The sequence below is a fragment of the Microsporum canis genome, genomic scaffold (genome assembly GCF_000151145.1).
Source record: "Microsporum canis CBS 113480 supercont1.7 genomic scaffold, whole genome shotgun sequence".
NCBI lineage: Eukaryota > Fungi > Ascomycota > Eurotiomycetes > Onygenales > Arthrodermataceae > Microsporum > Microsporum canis.
Genome location: NW_003299163.1, coordinates 1,382,631 through 1,401,719, shown reverse-complemented (window position 1 = coordinate 1,401,719; position 19,089 = coordinate 1,382,631). Strand labels below are relative to the sequence as shown.

Genomic DNA, 19,089 nt, shown 5'->3' with positions numbered 1-19,089 from the left:
CGATGCGGTGGATGGCTACAGCAGCGGCATGGGCCTCCGTCTGTTGTAGCTGGGCATATAAATCTAGAGCCAGAGCTTCCCGTGTGCTTGTATCCATCAAAGTGATGTCACTGTGATCCTCGAGCAGAGCCTTGACATGCTCAATTAACCAGGCTTTATATTCACCGAGATGGCTGCGTGTTGGCTCAGAGCAGCCGTCGTTCAACCACTGGGATGTTCCCGCCATGCTCAAGGCTGCGAATCGGTCCAAGATCCGGTTGGCAGAGGAACGATCCTTTGCTTGAGAGATCAAGGTCGTTGGATCCAGAAGGTTGATATCTTCCTTCCACTCTAGCTCGACTGCGGCGTGGCGGTCCTGTGCCTCTTCGTCCTCCTCCTGCCCACCGATGGTGGACATCATGTATCCGCTGGCCTCAACAACGACTTGTCCATCACAGACAGCAACAGCGTGGCCAATGTAAGCCGCCTGGCGCTGCTCAGTAACCTCGACCATGATCTTCATATTGGCGGACGAGGGTGGCTTGACGTAAAACTCCTCCACATACGTCGGCAAAGCCGCATTACTGAACAGCCTGGTGAGGCCGCGGGTGGTCGCCGGTGCAAGGCCTTGGGGAAGACAGTCAAGGGTTGCCGGATGTACTGCATAGGTGGATTGCCCTGGGCCATCGGGCACATAGTTTGTTATTGATGCAACTATCTTCTGTTCCCTTGGGTGCGCCGTGAGGTCTCGTAGGCCCATGAACAAGCCGCCGTACTCGAGACCAAGGGTGCGCATTTGACGGTACCATGTATGCGATGACAGCACGCGCGGTAAAGGGTCCATCTTTGGAGGCACCTTGCTCTCATGCTCGGCATCTGAGCCACCAAGCACTTGTCCAAAGGCATGCTTGGTCCAGCTCCCGTTGTTATAGCTTGAGATGCTAAAATCGTACCAGGGCGACTCAACTGAGCTGGTCACAGCAGCTCGACTCAGCTGCGTCACAATCTCAGTGGCCGTCTCTTCACTCAGTACAAGGGCCGATCGAATATGAACCCTCCGCACGGTAAATTCCTCAGACCCGGTAAGCTGTCTCGCTGCTTCACCAGCCATGCAGAAGAAACCCACGCCAGGAAGCACAACATCACCAACGATCTCATGCTCCTTGATCCAAGGAACGCTCTCAAGTCGCAATAGGTTGCGCCAGGCCGGAGCTTGGCTCGTACTTTCAAGAATGCGGGACCCGAGGAGCTCATGATGGGGATGCTCACGCAGCCTATACTCTCGAGCTAGACGGGACTCTTGCCAAAGTGACTCTTCGTAGTGCCAGGGATATCGTGGGAGGTTTGCCAGAAAAGTGCCACTCCCTACAATTGCTGCAAGGTCAAGCCGGTGGTTGGTTAGCCAGAGCTCACCCAAGCTTCGCAGCAGCTCTGCATGCGAGTTCTTCCCTCGCGTGAGTACGTTGATGTAGGCATCTGATGACTGAGCTGCCTTGAGGATCTGCCTGATTGGGCCGGCGAGGGCTGAGTGCGGTCCGATTTCAAGGAACGTCTTCGGCTCTTGGATGGCTGAGACAAGATTGGACACGGCAGTGGAGAAACGGACGGGAGAAACCAGGTTCTGGACCCAGCACTCTGCGCCGAGGTCCTGACCATAGTGGATTCTCTTGCAGCTCACGCTGGAGAAGAAAGGGGTTTGAGGGTTCGATGGGCTGACATTCCCCCGCAGCTTGGATAAGTAGAGGGATGCAATCTTTTGCATATGGTCTTGAAGAGTCGTTAGCAGAACTGCTATAATCCATCGAGGATTAGGTCAGTTAAGGGTAACAGCTATGACTTACGAGAGTGATAAGCCCTGTCAACCCGCAATGCCCGGACAAGAACATCTGGATGAGCTGCTTTGATTGATTCCATCACCTTTTCCAAAACGGCTTTGTCGCCCGGTGAGGGTAGTGCTATCGGGACTGTTTTCGCATCCGATCGACACGCCTGGCTCAAGGTACTGCTGCGCCGATTCAGCTCCAAGGCCAATGGCGGCCATACCCCCAGGGCAGCTCATCGGATCAGTTTCAAGCATAAGCCTGCCGCGGTAGTACGCAATCAAGATGGCCTCTGAGCGTGAGATAGCTCTAGCGGCATAGGCAGCAGCGATTTCACCGCTTGAGTGGCCGACAACTGCATCAGGATGGACACTATAAGATGCAAGAAGGTCTACCAAGGCCACCTGGATTGCCGTGCAGCAGGGCTGGGAGAGCTCAGCCTCTGAGATGCGGCTGGTCTTCTTGGGTGCCATAATCTGCTCTGTTATGAAAGATTAGCTCGATATTCGAATATTTTCGAATGGTGATACTCACCGCTCAGAGACCATTCTGGTCCATCTATGAGCGTCTGGAGGAACCTGTCCATAGCGTCAATGCTCTCTCTGAACACGGGCACAGCTTCGATAAGTGCTTTGCCCATCTGTGCCCACTGTGCGCCCTGTCCGCTGAAGGTGAAGACTAGATTTGTAGGCTCAGGAAAGCCAGACTTTGGAGTATGCACAGGGATCCAGTCATCGACAGCATTTGCAACGCAAAAGGCACGGTGGCTCAGAACATCTCGCCGTGTGCCTAGAGAGAAGGCCATGTCCTGCAGGCAAGATGGATTGGAGAGACGGTAAGATTGGTGGTCCTGGATCATCCTGCGCAGAGAATCCGGATGCTTAGCTGAGAAGAGAAGCAGGCGCGGCGATTGAGAATCGAGTGGTACATCATTGGTAGCTATTTGACCAAGCTGTCGGGGGAGAGCCTTGATAGTTCTATCAAGCCCCGGCCAGTCGGGCGAGGCGAGGACAACGTGTGCGTTAGAACCGCCGATACCGAAGGAATTGACACCTACGACCTTGTCACGGTCAGCAGGCCACGGCAGCGGATCTGTGGGGACTTTAAGTCCGGCGTCCTCGAAGGGAATCTTAGGATTTGGCGTGTTGAAGTTGAGATTCGGGGGGATGATGTTGTTCTCCAGGGCCAGGGTCATCTTCATGAGACTGGACAGGCCAGAGGCTCCTTCACTATGGCCCAGGTTGGGTTTGACAGATCCGATGTAGATGCCCCATTCTCCGTAGACGTTGGCGACGGCTTGGGCCTCGATAGGGTCTCCTACGGCAGTTCCTGTGCCATGGCACTCGATCATGGCTGTCCGAGAAAGGTCAGCAAGGCCTGCAAGAGCATGGCCTCGTCTGATCAATGCCTCCTGGGCAATTGCATTGGGTGAGGTGAGTGTAGGTGCTCTGCCACCGGCGTTGATACAGGTTGACAGGATGACAGAGCGGACTGGGTCACCATCGCGCACGGCATCAGATAGCTTCTTTATATAGACAGCTGACACAGCTTCTGCACGCACGTAGCCATCAGCATCGGCATCAAAGGTCTTGCAGTACCCGCTGGGGGAGAGGACGCCCTGTTCCTGGAGCGTGATGGTGGTCCGGGGCGAGTAGATGATATTGGATGCTGTAACGACAGCGGACTCACACTCTCCCGAGTGAAGGGCCCGGCAAGCATCATGTAGGCCCGTCAGCGAGGACGAGCAAGCAGTTCTGATGGTCACACTGGGGCCCATGAAACCGAACTCGTAGCTGATCCGATTAGCTGCCATGTAGTCACCATAGCCGGTGATACGGTAGGAATGATAGTTCTGCGTATCACGGCCGTCAAGCTCTAGCCAGTCGCCTTCAAAACTGCCCATGTAGACGCCGACCTTCTTCCCGCGCATATCCTGAGCCTTTTGGCCAGCATCCTGTAGACATTCGTACACGACCTCGAGCGCTAGCCGCTGCTGAGGGTCGAGACACCCGATCTCCTTCTTCGTCATCGACCAAAACGATGCGTCCATGTTGGAGAGCGAGACGTTATCGAGGAAGTGTCCGTACGTGCTGGCCGTATGGCCGATCTTGCCAGGCCCGTACCAGTTCTCGCCGTTGTAGCGGTCCTTGGGGACTTTGCATCTGCCTGATCTCTTGTTGAGCAGCAAGTCCCAGAAGCCGTCACTATCGGTGACACCGCCAGGGAGACGCAGGCCCATCCCACAGATGGCGATGGGCTCGTATGTCTGCTCGATGCCGGGCTGTGAGCTGTAGCTGTTGTGGACATTTCCATTGGCCTTGACTCCGTTGGCCTCGTTGGGTATCCCGTTGCCATTCACGCTGCCATTAACCTGTCCGCTGGCTCCATTTGCTCCATTGACAGTGTTGGTACTGTTGACTCCGTTTGTTCCATTGACATGGCTGGCTCCGTTGACTGTGCCGTCAAGGTGAGAATGAGCCCCGTTGTTGCTTTCAGGCATTTTGATGTTGATATCGAGGATGGTTTGATATTCATTCAAAACGGACACTCAGGCACTGCCATCCCTTTTAATCAGATGGTATACTTCCTGGAGACCATCTCCACGGGCTCCCATGGGCAGGAAATTGAACGGAATGCCGTATGCAGGGAGTCAACTTGATGCATTGCTGTCGCTTTGGCCGAATGTTCTGCTCAGTCGGAAGTCCGACTTCACTGATATAACCAGCTGCACCGGAAAAAAGCAATAGCACCGAATCTCATGATGCAAGGGTCTGATAGCTGGTATTCTAGATATCTGGTATCCTTCGATTCAGTCGTTGTTGGCATCAGCTTGTGTTCAAAGTCGAGATATCAACTTTGAGATCTCTAACCGCCGCCGTTATTCAAAGCACCAACAAGATGAACGGCATATCAAAGGTCGATGAAGCGCCAGGGCTATGGATAACAGGCATCGGGGCCCAGTATCCTCCCTATCTTCTGGGCCCAGAGAGACTGGCCGAATTTGCCCAGCGCTACCATGATATCGAGAAGCCAGGGTGAGCAGACATACTCCAGACCTACAGTCAAGAACGGACTCACTGACATCTACAGGCTGAAGAAACTGCTGGAGATCAACCGTGGCAGCGGCATCGACACACGCTCGGCCATCCAGAGCTATGAAAAGGGCTTTGGATGCCAGGCTGAGCCTCCGTCTATCAAAGAGCTCGACGGCTTCTACCGCGAGAACGGCGTCAACCTCGCCGTCCAGGCATGTCGCAAGGCGCTTGGTGAATGGGCTGGCAGGCCATCCGACATCACCCACACCATCGCCGTGACCTGCACCAACCAGGGGAACCCAGGGTACGACCTGCTGGTCAACCGCAAGCTGGACCTGCCCCTGAACACGGAGCGTATCCTCCTCCACGGCGTTGGCTGCGCGGGAGGATTGGCCATCATGCGGACGGCAGCCCAGATAGCGAGCGGCGCAGCGGCGAGAGGGAAGCCTGCTCGCATCCTGGCCTTTGCCTGCGAGCTGTGTACGCCCAATGTGAGGCACGACCTGGCCGAAGCTGAGGACTGTACGGACCCGGACAACCTGAACATCGCTGGCGTTCTCTTCTCAGACGCGGCGGCAGCCTTCGTCCTCTGCAACGAGTACGGCCTCAGCAGCAGCAGCAATGAAAAGGAACCGCTCTTCCAGCTGCTTGAATGGGGGAATACGACCATCCCAGACTCCGTCCAGCATATGGGATTCTTCGCTGAGATGGGCGGTTTTCGCACGATCCTTACTCGCGATGTGCCTACGTACACGAAAAGAGCCATCCGCCCGCTGTTCGACCAGCTTCTACCGTCTTACTGCGATAAGGTCGAAGCGGCAAAGCTGGATGTCGCAGACTTCGACTGGGCCTTGCATCCCGGCGGCGAAGCCATCATCATCGGCGCCAAAGACGAGCTCGGGTTGACTGAGGACCAGCTCAGGGCGACCAAGCAGATATACAAGACGCGAGGAAACTCTTCGAGCCCGACGGTCCTGGCCGTTCTGGATCTGCTACGGACGATGGGACGAGGCAAGGATCATGTTGTTGCAACGTCTTTTGGGCCTGGTTTGGTCTGCGAGATGGCGCTCTTGAAGCGTCTGCGCGAGTCTGGCATCGACAGCGATGATGATCAGGACTATTGAGATATAACTACTTCGAAGTAGACATCTGAGAACTACATCTTTCTACATCTATAAGTGCATTGTGTCTCCCGTTAGAAGCGTCAGTCCCGTATAAGCCGCTGATGTCCTGTTCTGTTGGGCCTAACTAATGCCTCGAAATAGTGACAACGAGCTATCTCATAAGAGAGACAAGGGACGGACCCTCGACAGGGGGAGCAGAGTCGGCCACTGCCAGCTAAATATCCTTGCCAGGCAACCATCTATGCGGTTGCTCATGCAGGTTCGGAAGTCCGAAGGTCAGCGGGCTTGACTACGATGCTCGCTGCTCTCACCCAGCATGGATGGCCCTACGACTGTATATACCGCTGGGTTTACTGGAGGCTAGAAGGGCTGCAGAACTCACCAGACGGCCGTTATCATGATCAACTTATTCTTCCTCCTGGCTGCCGGGCTTGTGGCTCTCGTCTTGATCTACTCCAGGCTCGATCTATGGCTCCGTCGCAGGCGCTTTGCGGCCTCGAATGGCTGCCAGCCGCTGCGACAACCGCGCAACCTCGACCCCTTTCTGGGTATCGACCATCTGCCCAAGGTCATGAAGGCCGCCAAAAACAATAGGTTCCTCGAGTTCTGGGACAGCGGCCATTTCGCCAACATTGGTAACACGTTTGAGATCAACCTGATGGGCAATCCGATCATCATGACAAACGAACCGCAGAACATACATGCGGTGCTGGCCTCGAAGTTCCCCGATTTCGAGATTGGCGAGCGCCGCAGAGCTCTCTCGGTTAGGTTTGCGGGCATTGGCCTGCTCAACGCTGACGGTCAGGTCTGGGAGCACGCGAGGGCGCTGGCCAGGCCCAATTTTGCCCGCAGCCAGATCAAGCTGGAGCTGTTTGAGAAACATCTGGGCGTCTGGTTTGACGCTCTTCCTCCGGATCCTACCCCTATTGATTGGCAGGATTGGGCCTTTCGATATGCAAGTTAACTCGCTATCCATCAGTCGAATGGTCTGTTGATACTAACGATATTCTACTAGACTCTCGATGTCGCCTCCGAGTTTTTCTTCGGCCCCTGTCCTGGGACCCTACATCCTCAAACCACGGATCTAGCCCAGCGGTTTTCTTGGGCCTTTGATGTCGGCTCTGCGGCCATTGCAAAGAGCGTCCGGCTTGGAAAGCTGTCATGGCTTTATCATGATCCCGACCATGAACCGGCATGTCGCATAGTACACGATTACGTCGACTCGATCATTGCCGAGGCGCTGTCGAAAGAAAAGGTGTCCCTGCAGGGAGACCAGAGCGCTCACTACACCTTCCTTCATGCCCTTGCAGAGGAAGGGATGAGCAGGGAGAAGATACGCGGCCAGATGCTAAGTATCCGTGAGTCTCTAAGCCTTCCCCTGGATAACTAGCAGAGCAACGGAGATTTGACGCTTTGGTAACTATCCAGTCCTTGCTGGGCGTGATACAACCGCCTGTCTTATGAGCGCGGCCATGTGGGAAATCTCCAGACACCCCGAGATGCAAGCTAGGCTACGGCAGGAAATCGACCAGCACCTAGGCAAAAGGCATCCTAAGCTCGAAGACCTTAAAAATATGACTTACCTGAACTGGTTTGTCAAAGAAACGCTCCGTCTTTATCCCCCAGTCCCCATTAACTTCCGCCGTGCCGCCAGAGATACCTGGCTCCCCCGTGGTGGCGGAGCGGATGGAATGGCACCCATCTTCGTCAAAAAGGACCAGGAGATTGTATATCAAATTTGGTCAATGCATCGTCGCAAGGACCTCTGGGGTGACGATGCCGCCACATTCAAGCCTGAAAGGTGGGAAAAGGCAAGGCCACGCTTCGAGTTTCTGCCTTTCAATGCTGGGCCGAGAATCTGTCTAGGTGCGTGTGGCATCGAGGTCGTCTTGATCTAGCGAACGCTCTACTAACTAACGGTTAACGGAACAGGCCAGCAGTTCGCCTGGACAGAGGCGAGCTATGTGCTTGTGCGCTTCTTGCAGGAATATTCTCATATCGAGGGCTTGAATACGACAATCCCATGGACGGAGAAACTAACTTTAACCTGTTGCATCAACCAAGGCGTGCAGGTGAAATTAACAAAGGCTGTATAAGTATTGATTTTACTTTGGTTAAAATACTGAGGCCTGAAGCACATTTGCTCCGTCCAGAATCATATGGCCTGGTTCAAAGCGAGCTACGCTGTTAACCACTTGGTAGCATTAAGAACAGTGCTCTATCTCAGTTTGTTTAGCCGGCTTTCCATCGTCACTCGAGCCAAAATCAGCCCAGTTCCTCTGGAAGCCTACATTATAGCCAGTACGAACCTTATCTAGTAGCCTCAAGTTATGAATAGCCTTCCCTAGCTATCCGTGGTTTGCTACCCTTAGGTTATGTTATTGATGATCCGTAATAAAGAGATAATTAGATACCCTTATAAGTATATGTCTTACCACTAGTTAATATAAAAAGACCCGTATGAGACGACAATGTTCTAATTCTTAAGCGGCGATAAAATCATCATCGACTAGGTAGGTCAAAAGCACGGGTATTCCCCTATAGCTAGCATAGATATTATAGAGAGTATTCAATATAGTTGTCGTGGCCATCGAACTCAATACTTCTACGGGGTGCTTATATTTACTATATAATGGCCATTAAATGTGAAAGGCCATACAAATTAAGTCCAAATGCCACACCAACCATCCATGCCAACACATTTGGGGGCATCCTGATTTACTCCGGACCTCCAGGGGTTTCTTCTCCACTAGCAATGGAAAATACCGAAGGGACCAGTAATCAGTTACTGCTAATGCCAGTGTTGTTGGATCTCCACTTGAACTGTGATATAACTGCAGTAAGGACAAGGTATGCAGGGCAGCAGGATTTACGCGGCTCCCAACTGTTAACTCATAGGAGTATCTGTATATAACAAGCCGTCTGCCGGTTGTGGAGGGGTCATAGCTAGGTATAACTATTTTATAGCCCGAGTAGAATCATGTTTGGCACACTTGTCTCTACCAGCCTTGACCGAGAGACTTTGGAGTACATTGAGAACCCAGATCATGTTGCTGCAGTGAGCCGTAACGTACAAGACAAGATACGAATTGCTTGTATGATCTGCCGTTCTAGAAAGGTGTGTCCCTATCCTCTACCGACAGGCATATGTGAATAACCGTATCTCTGTAGGTACGCTGCTCTGGAGAACGGAAAAGATGCCAAAGATGTGTGACTATGGGACTCAAGTGCGTGTATCCAGAGTATCAGGGGCGGAGCAAACGACAGGAAAGAAACAAGAGTCGTCAGAGAGTGAGTACCGAAGGATATATGTCCTGGGATTGAGTCACTAACGCACTGCATCAGCGCAGTGGGAGTGCCGTGCCTAGGACTGTGTGCGATGAAGCAGAGCCTGGCGGCCAGGCAAAGGACAGTGAAGAATCGGCACCGGACAACCTGGACAACTGCACCGATGAGTCTCTGTTTACGCCCTGGATAATCGATACCCCCATGCAGCACGATTTAGACGGTAGTTCGAGCTCAAGCAGTGGCTACAACACAGCTTGTAAGTGTATTTATTTGGTATTTGGTTCTATATGTTGTTCTTGACTGACAGCGAAAGCTACTATTGACATTATGACTCCGGAGATGCCGACGCCAGACATGACCTTGACGCCGTTACCTAGGCCGTCAGCTACGGACAGAGCAGGCGATGTGGAATCGTTGGAGAGAGGCCAAGCAGTGCATGTGAATGCTGATGGAGACGGCTGCTGCCTGCTGAGCTCAATATCATTTCTCAACAGATTGGTATCCAGATCTGCTTCGTGTGAGAACCGTATCGACCTGCTCCTTGCCGACGTCCGCAGCTCCATTGAGACGTTGGCGACATTCATGTTATGTGAGAGATGTGCGTCTCGAGTAGAGCATGACATGCTGATCGCCATGACGGCCAGGCAGATAAGTGTCATCTGTGGAATGATGGCCAACTGCTACAGGACCATGTATCTTCGTGCCGTCGATAGCAACACCTTATCATCCGAACCCGAAGTCGATGTCGCTGCCGGCGCCGTTGACGTCTTCGTGTCGACCTATCGTGTCAACCTCCGTGAGAGGCTACATCTCCTCGAAAGCCTGGTGTCTCTCCAGCTTGTTGAGTTCCAGCAGCATATCGACACCATCAAGACTCGGCATCGCAGCCGGCCGGATCAAGGCCAGGCGGAGACCCTCATCGAAGCAGAGGACCATATAAAGTTGGCACAGCTTGCCATCATCGGTTTAAATATTAACCATTTATAACAACTTTGGTCGTGTTAAGTAGATGGAATATATAATATATATATAGCTGTATCTGTATCTGTCTGTAGCTATAACTGAGCCAGGAGCCAATCGAATGTTCGAACTACAGCTTTGATCTCAGCCTGTCGTTTCGGAACGTCGTGCGAGCCAGCATGTAAGACCGTCTTTGCCATCGAATCCTCGCATAGGCTGCGAGCGACTTCGGCCATCTTGATCATGTACTCAGCGTCGTTCTGCCCCCAAACATGGACGGTTGGGATCTGAATCTTGTGTGCCAGCAACGATGGATACATCACTCGGGGGATGGCATCGTGCTGTCCGTGTCGATAGACATCCAGGTCGGTCCAAGGGAAGAGAGGATCGTGGATGAAAGCTTCGACCATCGTCAGTTGTAGCACGTCTACAAACTCCTGCTCCGCCGGTGTCAGATGCTCGTCGTTGCGCCTTGTTCGATCCGTGATGTCGTACTCTAGAGCTCGCAGCCTTGATATTATTGAATCTCCCATACCCTCGTCGGGGCTACACGGCATCACTGCTGAGAAGAGACAGGCAAACCTGGCTCGTAGAGAGCTGGCGGATGCTTGTTGTCGGTAGAAATATGACAGCGTCAGCGCTGCCCCCTGGCTGAACCCGAAGATGCCGTCAAAGGGGCCTTCGTCCTCGAGCAGGTCTTCAAGGTAGTCAACCGCCTGTGCTATCTGAGCAGGAGAATATCCTTGCGTATGGGAGTAAAAGGGGCCGCTGATGTACTCCGGAACGCCTATTGTGAACTGTCAACAGAGCCGACAAGACAAGAGCCATCACAAGAGGTCTCTGCTATGTATGCTATGTACGTACCAGGGCCTCGCTCGCACTCGAACGGTCCGTCTACGAAGACAAGCTCGAAGCTGGGATCCAGTTCACGCTGCAAATTTGCCATCTGCGCCTCCAGGACGGCGCCTGAGCTGCCAACGCCATGAAGACACAGAATCCTCATTCTGCCGTAACTATGTATATTGAAGATTATTGAGTGATGAAGACGGAACTACTGGACATGTCGACAATGCGTGCGGTGGGATAGCACGAATGCGAGGGCGCTGTTGCCGGGCCGAACAGGGATTTGCCATCCTTGCATCATCCACGGAAGAGTCTCTCTAACTATCTCCTGACTCTGTTCACTGCTTGTGGCCAGAACCAAATCCGGATGAGTGACTATGTTTTGTAGCTGGAGATGGCGGGATTCTACGGTCGTGGATATCCACGATGGAATCCTCTACCAAATCATACCACTACACACTCCTTACACTCCCTTTTGTTGCTTCTTTCGTGCTTTTTAAGTCCATAACATATGCAACATGGATGAACCAATTGCCATTGTCGGGGTAGCATGTCGCCTTGCCGGCGAGGTTTCGTCTCTGGACTCTCTATGGGACATGATCAGTAAGGTCAAGACCGGCCATGGGCCAGTTCCTGGTGATAGATGGAATAGCAGCCGTTGGTACCATCCTGACCCTGACCGTAAGGGTGGAATCAGTCCACGACATGGATACTTCCTACAGCAAGACATCAGCCAGTTTGACGCCCCTTTTTTCTCGGTAACGGCCAGAGAGGCTGCCGCCATGGACCCAATGAAGAGACTGTTGCTCGAAGTAACTTATGAAAGTATCGAGAATGGTAATATGATTCTCCCACTCAACAGGATTTGAGATTCTGATTGATGCTGACGGTGACGCAGCTGGAATCCTGGTTGAGGATTTGATGAACAGCCGCACGGGTTGCTACGTTGGCTGCATGACAAACGACTATGAGATGCTCTCCTTGCATGATATCTACGACATTGGACATCCGGCAGCAACAGGTCTAAGCGAAGCCATGATTGCTAATCGTGTCTCCTGGTTCTTTGGTCTCAAGGGTCCCAGTTTGACGCTTGACACCGCTTGCAGCTCGTCATTGTATACCCTTCACCTTGCCTGTCAGTCGCTTAGGTTGAAGGAAACCAACATGGTATGCCATAGCTCAGGACAGGCGCGTGTTTGAATTGATAGCTTACTTGATTCTGGTAGTCGCTTGTGGCTGGGGTTAACCTGATAATTAACCCCAATACAATGCACCAGTTCAATGCATTGCACATGCTCAGCCCTGATGGCATCTCACACACGTTTGATGACCGCGCCAATGGCTATGGCCGTGGAGACGGTATTGGTGTTCTGGTCGTCAAGCGCCTGTCAGATGCTATTCGAGACGGCGACACCATCCGCGCTGTCATTCGTGGTACTGGAGCTAACGCCAACGGCAAAACCCCTAGTATCACACAGCCAAGTTCCGAGGCACAGGCCGAACTGATCAATCAAACTTATCAGGATGCAGGCTTGGATCAGTCGGAGACGGACTATTTCGAATGCCACGGGACGGGGACGCCGGTTGGCGATCCTCTTGAACTAGCTGCTATTGCCTCGACCATCGGTGCAGCAAGGCGTACGGCTGGAAAAACACCTCTCTATATCGGCGGTATCAAGCCTTCAGTCGGTCATACTGAGGGATGTGCTGGCCTGGCCGGAGTCTTCAAAGCAATCCTGCTGCTTGAAAAGGGGATGCTTGTCCCCACGTACGGCGTCGAACGCGTGAATCCCAAACTGAAGCTGAGCGAGTGGCATCTTGCTCTTCCGCACAATATCCTCAGATGGCCTTCACCAGGGCCGCGGCGTGTCAGTGTCAACTCATTCGGGTTCGGCGGTGCAAACGCTCACGCTATTCTGGATGACGCTTATCACTACCTCCAAGAAAGGGGTCTGGCTGGTAGGCACAACACCGTCGTACACGATGATTACTCGGCTTCAGATGCGGGCCTTCTTCGGGATGCACCAGTCGAAGATGACACAGCCAAACAGCTGTTTCTCTTCAGCAGCAAAGACCAGACTGGGGCCAATCGTGTGTCTGGGAGCTTAAACGCATGGCTGCAAAGCGATTTAAGAGACAAGCCTTGCCCGCGCCTGCTGGAGAATCTTGCATACACACTCGCACTGCGCCGCACACATCTGGAACACAGAACTTTTGCGATTGCAAGCTCCCTATCAGAGCTCGCTGAACGACTATCGCAAGGGTTGCCTACAGCCACTCGATCACAGCGCCATGGAGATAATCTAGTCATGGTATTCACTGGCCAAGGTGCGCAGTGGCCTGCTATGGGACTGGAGCTGTTCGAGAATCCCATATTTCGCCAAAGCATCCATGATTCACAATCTCGCCTCGAGGCTTTGGGCTGCCGGTGGAATGCAATCGAAGAGCTGACCAAGGCGCCCAACCCGAACATCGACCGTCCAGAGTACAGCCAGCCCCTCTGCACAGTGGTCCAGGTCGCCCTGGTCGACCTCCTTCGCTTCTGGAAGATCTCACCCACTGCCACAATCGGACACTCTAGTGGTGAGATTGCTGCCGCATACGCTGCATCGCTTCTAAGCCATCACGATGCAATAAAGCTGGCCTACGTCCGAGGCCAAAGCTCTGCCGTTGTCTCCAAGCAAGGTGCAATGATGGCTGCTGGGATTTCTCCACATGATGCCCAGGTATACCTAGAGAAAGTATCTCTCGGATCTGCGGTCGTGGCCTGTGTGAACAGCCCATCCAGTGTGACGTTCTCCGGCGACGTCGATGCTATCAACCAGCTAGAGTCCCTGATCTCTAGTGACGGTAAATTTGCCCGCAAACTGAAGGTCACTACCGCCTACCACTCTCCTCACATGCGCGAGGTTTCGTCGCAATATCTTGAGATGATTGGTGAAATATCACCGAGACAGAGAGATGAGACGAACAGCAGCAGCAGGAATAGCCCTGTAATGTACTCATCCCTTACTGGGTCCATGGTTTCCTCCGTTAAAGAGCTGAACGCCCAGTACTGGGTTAACAATATGCAGAATCCTGTCCAATTCTCACAGGGTCTCCTGGCATTACTGAAACATAAGAATGTGGCGCCAGGGGGTACTACTCGCCCGGTAGCGGTACACTGGGGAGGCTTTCTCGAGGTTGGTCCTCATGCGACTCTTCAAGGGCCGTTACGACAGGTCATCGATGCAAGTAATAACAAATTCGCCAAGTCAGCACCTTATGTCTCGATGCTTGTTCGTGGTAAAAACGCAATGGAAACATCCTTGAATGCTGCAGGAGTACTTTGGGCTGCTGGTTGCAAGGTTGATATGCGTGCAGTCAACCAACACCCAAACACGGCCAACATGCTTTGCAACTTGCCCTCTTACCCCTGGAATCATACAAGACGCTTCTGGCACGAATCTTATTCATCACGCTCTTATCGCTTCCCTTCCCATGAGCGCAGTGACTTTCTGGGCATGCCAGAAGATTCCCAGAACAGCCACGAGCCACGATGGAGAAACTACCTGCGCATATCCGAAAACCCCTGGATTGAAGACCATACAATCACGGGAACGGTACTGTACCCAGGGGCAGGGATGCTTGTGATGGCATTGGAAGGCGTACTGCGCACTGCCGACTCCTCCAAGGCAGTCAAGGGTTTCCAGATGAGCGATGTCATGTTCGAGCGTGGGTTGATGATATCCCTAGATGACGGCTCGCCTGTCGAGACCCGTATAAGTTTTCATCCACACAGTATCAAACCCGACTCGTGGACCTTCACGGTCTTCTCAATGACCAAGGGCTCGTCGTGGGCGAAACACTGTTCTGGATCCGTTGCTCTCATATATGAGAAGGCGAGCGAGGTTGAAGACGGCCGTTTGGATGATGCTCTATGGCAAGGACAACTGGATATACATAAGTCTCTGCTCTCTGAAGCGGATTCTGTGGCCATCAATGTTGATGAATTCTATAAAAACCTGGACACTATCGGCATGCGGTACGGTCCAACATTCCGTAATGCGGTATCTCTCACGGCAGTGCCATCTATGAAAGCTTCCTACGGATCCGTAGCAGTTCCAGATACCAAGTCGACAATGCCTAAACATCATGAATCCTCACATGTCATTCACCCGGCAACCATGGACTCAATCTTCCACATCATGCTTGCTTCCCTTAATACCGGCCAGCCATTGAAACAAGCGGCAGTGCCTTATAGCATCGAAGAGATTTACATAGCCCGTGATCAACCAAAGGAGTCTGGAACGCTCTATTCCGGCCATAGTCGTTTGCTGTCGCGGGGCGGCCATGAGATCACGGCTGAACTGTTCGTTTCTGATCAGGAGTGGGCAAAACCAAAGCTTACTGTCAAGAATTTTGTCCTTCGTCAAGTTACGTCTGAAGACGGCCCTGAAACAGCTGATACTACATCGTCTGGGGACATCAAAAACTGCGCGAGGATCACCTGGATTCCTGATCTTGCATTCTTGACTAGCAACAAGGATCTTACGAAGCTAGTATCGTCCAAAGAGACGGACACTTTGATGGACGCCTTGCTAGACCCCGTGTTCCTCAAGACGTCGAATAACACCGTCCTTGTTGCAATGTTTGATGAGTCGGAATCTAGCCTTGACATCCTCCTTCGCCTCAAGAGCCGAACATATGGGCCTAAAAAGATCATTGCCCTGGCTTCATCAGAGCCTGGAGGGCGGTTGATGCGAGCCACACTCGGCGAAAGTACCGAAAACATGACCATCACCTACCGATGGCTACCGGAAAAGGAACTCCTTCAGACGCTGGCGCCAGAAGCTAATGATCTCATTATCGGATTGGGAGTTCCTGACATTGCGAAGAACGCTGCCACGCTTGCAAAGCTGGCACCGCTGGCCTGCCTTACCTATACTCGCCAACCAGACGAAGTTGACATTGTTGTGCAAGGTAGCAAGCGTGTTGGCCACTTTTTAGGAGATTCAACTTCCGTTCTGTTCGCATCAAGCACAAATTCACCCTCTGCTGAGCTTCCCGACTCTGTTGTGCTTCTCTTGCCCGCATCGCCATCCGACCCCCTTTTTACGTTTGCCGCAACAATCCAGACCAAGCTTGAAAGCTCAGGGGTGTCAGTGGCAAGAACAAATCTGACCCCTAGACGTGTGGCTTCACTTAACGGACAGACTGTCATTTCTCTCCTCGAATTTGACAATCCACTAGTATATAATTGGGATGAAGACCAGTTCAACGCATTCAAGAAGCTCGTCTCCACGGTTGGGCATCTTTTCTGGATTACCCACGGGAGTGTGCTTGATAGTTGGTTAAACGGTGTTGAATTCGCAGCAAGCCAGGGCTTGTTCCGAGTCATGCGCAACGAATATCCAATTGCAAACTTGCCATCTCTAGACCTGTCTGCAGCTGCTGATGTTTCCAGTATCCAATACATAGACCTAGTTCTCAAAGTTTGGAGAGCGTCTCTGGCCGATGATGCAGAAACGGAGTATGCTGAAGCCAACGGCATGGTTTATATTCCCCGAGCCGTAGAGGATGCTGGCTTCGATTATGAACTGCAATTAGCAAACAATACGGCAAAACCGATCTGGTCTACCCTTGGGGCTCCGGGGAAGCCCCTGAAAGCGAGCAAGTCTGCGAACGTCCAAGGTTACATCTGGACCCCAGACAAGAATACTGAATTACCACTCCAAGCAGGTGAAATTGAAGTAAAAGTTGAGTATGCTGGGCTTGGAATAGGCAATACAATGCATTCTGTTCGCCATGCTGTCGGCGTTGTTACTCGCCGAGCCGACTCAGCCAAAGCATTTAAGCTTGGCCAACGAGTCATTATTTTCTCCCACGATGCTGCTAGGACTCATGTCCGTCAATCCGAGGCCCTGGTTGCACCACTTCCCGAAGGCCTTGGGTCGCAGGAAGCTGTTGTGCTTGTAGAGCCGTTAATAACTGCGCAATATACGCTTGTCGAAATGGCCCATCTAAAATGTGGCCAGGCATTACTGCTCGACAATGCAGCAAGTGCAATCGGACAGGCCCTGATACTAGTTGCCAAAGCTGTCGGTGCCGACGTCTTTGCCCTAGTCCATAGCATAGAAGGGCGAGATATAATCTCTGACAAATTTGAGATCCCTACTGACCACATATTTGATTCAAATTTGGATAATTTTGTACCACTCATACGAAGTGCTACCAACAATCACGGCGTCGACGTTGCTGTCAGCCAGCAATCGGGCGCACATGTCACCGGAGCCATGTCGGTTCTAAGCGAATTTGGCCAATTTATCGATATCAATAGTACAAGCACCAAAGATCTACTTCTGGCCTCAAAAGCCAATATGACTCTCACTCGCATCAACATGGCTGCGGTAATGAAAGACAGACCAAGTATTATCAGCAAGCTATTCCAGCAAGCCTTCAATAAATACACCCTCCAGGGTCCTTCTCCGCTGACGGTGCTGCCTGTTACTAATCTTTCCGCTTCGGTAAACAGCATCCAGGCCGAACATGTTGCCGTGTCGTTAAATAATGCAAGCCCCGTGCTCATGGCCGCAGCCCCATCCCAGGAACTGAAGCTTGACAGTGAAGCAATATATGTGCTGGCTGGTGGCCTAGGCGCACTTGGCTTAGACATTGCCAGCTGGATGGTCGATTATGGTGCCAGGAACCTGGTATTCCTATCTCGATCAGGAGGGTCAAAGAATCAAGGTGATCTACAGAAGCTCACTGAGCGTTCTGTACATGCTGAAGCGCTCAAGTGCAACGTCAACGATGCTGCCAGCGTTGCCATAGTATTCGACAACCTCAAAGCCAGTGGTAGGAGGATTGCCGGAGTGATCCAATTAGCCATGGTACTCGAAGACGGAATTTTCGAGAATATGTCCTTTGCGCAGTGGCGTCGTGCGATTGAACCCAAGACTAAAGGCTCACGAAACCTCCTGGCGAACATCTGGCCTGGTGACAAACCCTTCTTCATTCTGTTGTCGTCCATCACCGGTATTATCGGCAACACGGCGCAAGCAAACTACGCTTCTGGAAACACTTTTGAGGATGCGTTAGCACAACATGCCCGCTCCCACCTCGGCATCCACGCTACTAGCATTGACGTCGGCTTGGTCTCTGATTCCTCGCATTTTACGACTGCCGGTGAGTTTGGTGACCTCGCCGGTTATCTTAGCAGATACCAGCATGGCTGGCGCGGCCTACAGACGAACCTCAAAGAGCTCGGCGTAGTCATACGAGCTATCATGCGATCCTCTACCACGATGGAGCGGAGTGCACCCGCCCAGGTAGTGCTGGGTCTTGGTGACCACATTGAGTGCAACGAAAGCACCGGAGGCTTCTCGAGGGACAAGAAATTCGAGCTCCGCATCGTCAAGGCCGGAAACCGGGCCAGTGACGACAATGTGACGCAAGATGTCGGCATTCGCTTATCCAATGCGACTAGTATGGCAGAGGCTACAGCGGTTGTAGAAGAGAATATCAAGGACCTGGTCGCTGCGGCCATGGGTGTCTCTGTGGAAGAGATAGATCCTCAAAAGCCTCTATATGACTATGGTGGTAAGTCAAATAAATCCACGTTTCTTACAAAAAAACGAGATATCTAACAAGTTTTTGCTGCAGTTGATTCGCTACAGGCCGTCGAGATTCGAAATCGCGCCCTAAAGAACATGAAAAGTGATATTTCGGTCTTTGATATTCTTAGTGCTATGCCGTTGGCTGGTGTAGCGGCCAAGATTGCAGCCAATAGTCAATTGTTCAAAGCCATTGTAGGTGAGGATTGAGGACGCAACGCTGAATTGGATGACCACCTAGCCATATATTTTTGATACAGACGGTTCGGCTTGATGTATCGCGTCTTGCATCCCTGCTCTGTTCTTTGCGGTTTACATATTGTACGATATGAGTAATGGGGTCGATGCTTTCTATGGTCGCTTTATAATTTGGATGCAGCTGATTCACCTTAGACGAGTCAGTATACGGAGTATAACGATGATATTCCATGGAATAATCAGGACA

At 52.2% G+C, this 19,089-nt stretch overlaps 5 protein-coding genes across 5 annotated transcripts; 4 read left to right on the top strand and 1 right to left on the bottom strand.

The window, feature by feature from the left end:
* Positions 1–4,697: 4,697 nt before the first annotated feature.
* MCYG_07719 (chalcone synthase B) lies at positions 4,698–5,958 on the top strand (the record flags this gene model as incomplete). Its single annotated transcript, XM_002843890.1, has 2 exons — positions 4,698–4,834; positions 4,890–5,958. 2 exons carry the CDS (start codon positions 4,698–4,700, stop codon positions 5,956–5,958), a joined length of 1,206 nt encoding a protein of 401 aa, XP_002843936.1.
* A 397-nt stretch (positions 5,959–6,355) lies between these two features.
* On the top strand, positions 6,356–8,054 carry MCYG_07718 (n-alkane-inducible cytochrome P450; the record flags this gene model as incomplete). The annotated part of the gene is made up of 5 exons (XM_002843889.1): positions 6,356–6,852; positions 6,896–6,944; positions 6,974–7,316; positions 7,387–7,824; positions 7,891–8,054. 5 exons carry the CDS (start codon positions 6,356–6,358, stop codon positions 8,052–8,054), a joined length of 1,491 nt encoding a protein of 496 aa, XP_002843935.1.
* An 884-nt stretch (positions 8,055–8,938) lies between these two features.
* On the top strand, positions 8,939–10,233 carry MCYG_07717 (conserved hypothetical protein; the record flags this gene model as incomplete). The annotated part of the gene is made up of 4 exons (XM_002843888.1): positions 8,939–9,053; positions 9,130–9,185; positions 9,304–9,502; positions 9,560–10,233. 4 exons carry the CDS (start codon positions 8,939–8,941, stop codon positions 10,231–10,233), a joined length of 1,044 nt encoding a protein of 347 aa, XP_002843934.1.
* Positions 10,234–10,301: 68 nt separating this feature from the next.
* MCYG_07716 (DUF341 domain-containing protein) lies at positions 10,302–11,152 on the bottom strand (the record flags this gene model as incomplete). Its single annotated transcript, XM_002843887.1, has 2 exons — positions 10,302–10,993; positions 11,071–11,152. 2 exons carry the CDS (start codon positions 11,150–11,152, stop codon positions 10,302–10,304), a joined length of 774 nt encoding a protein of 257 aa, XP_002843933.1.
* A 415-nt stretch (positions 11,153–11,567) lies between these two features.
* On the top strand, positions 11,568–19,060 carry MCYG_07715 (PKSN polyketide synthase for alternapyrone biosynthesis; the record flags this gene model as incomplete). Its single annotated transcript, XM_002843886.1, has 5 exons — positions 11,568–11,886; positions 11,912–12,216; positions 12,276–18,630; positions 18,694–18,843; positions 19,038–19,060. The coding sequence occupies 5 exons, from the start codon at positions 11,568–11,570 to the stop codon at positions 19,058–19,060; spliced, it is 7,152 nt and encodes a 2,383-aa protein (XP_002843932.1).
* Between the last annotated feature and the right edge of the window lie 29 nt (positions 19,061–19,089).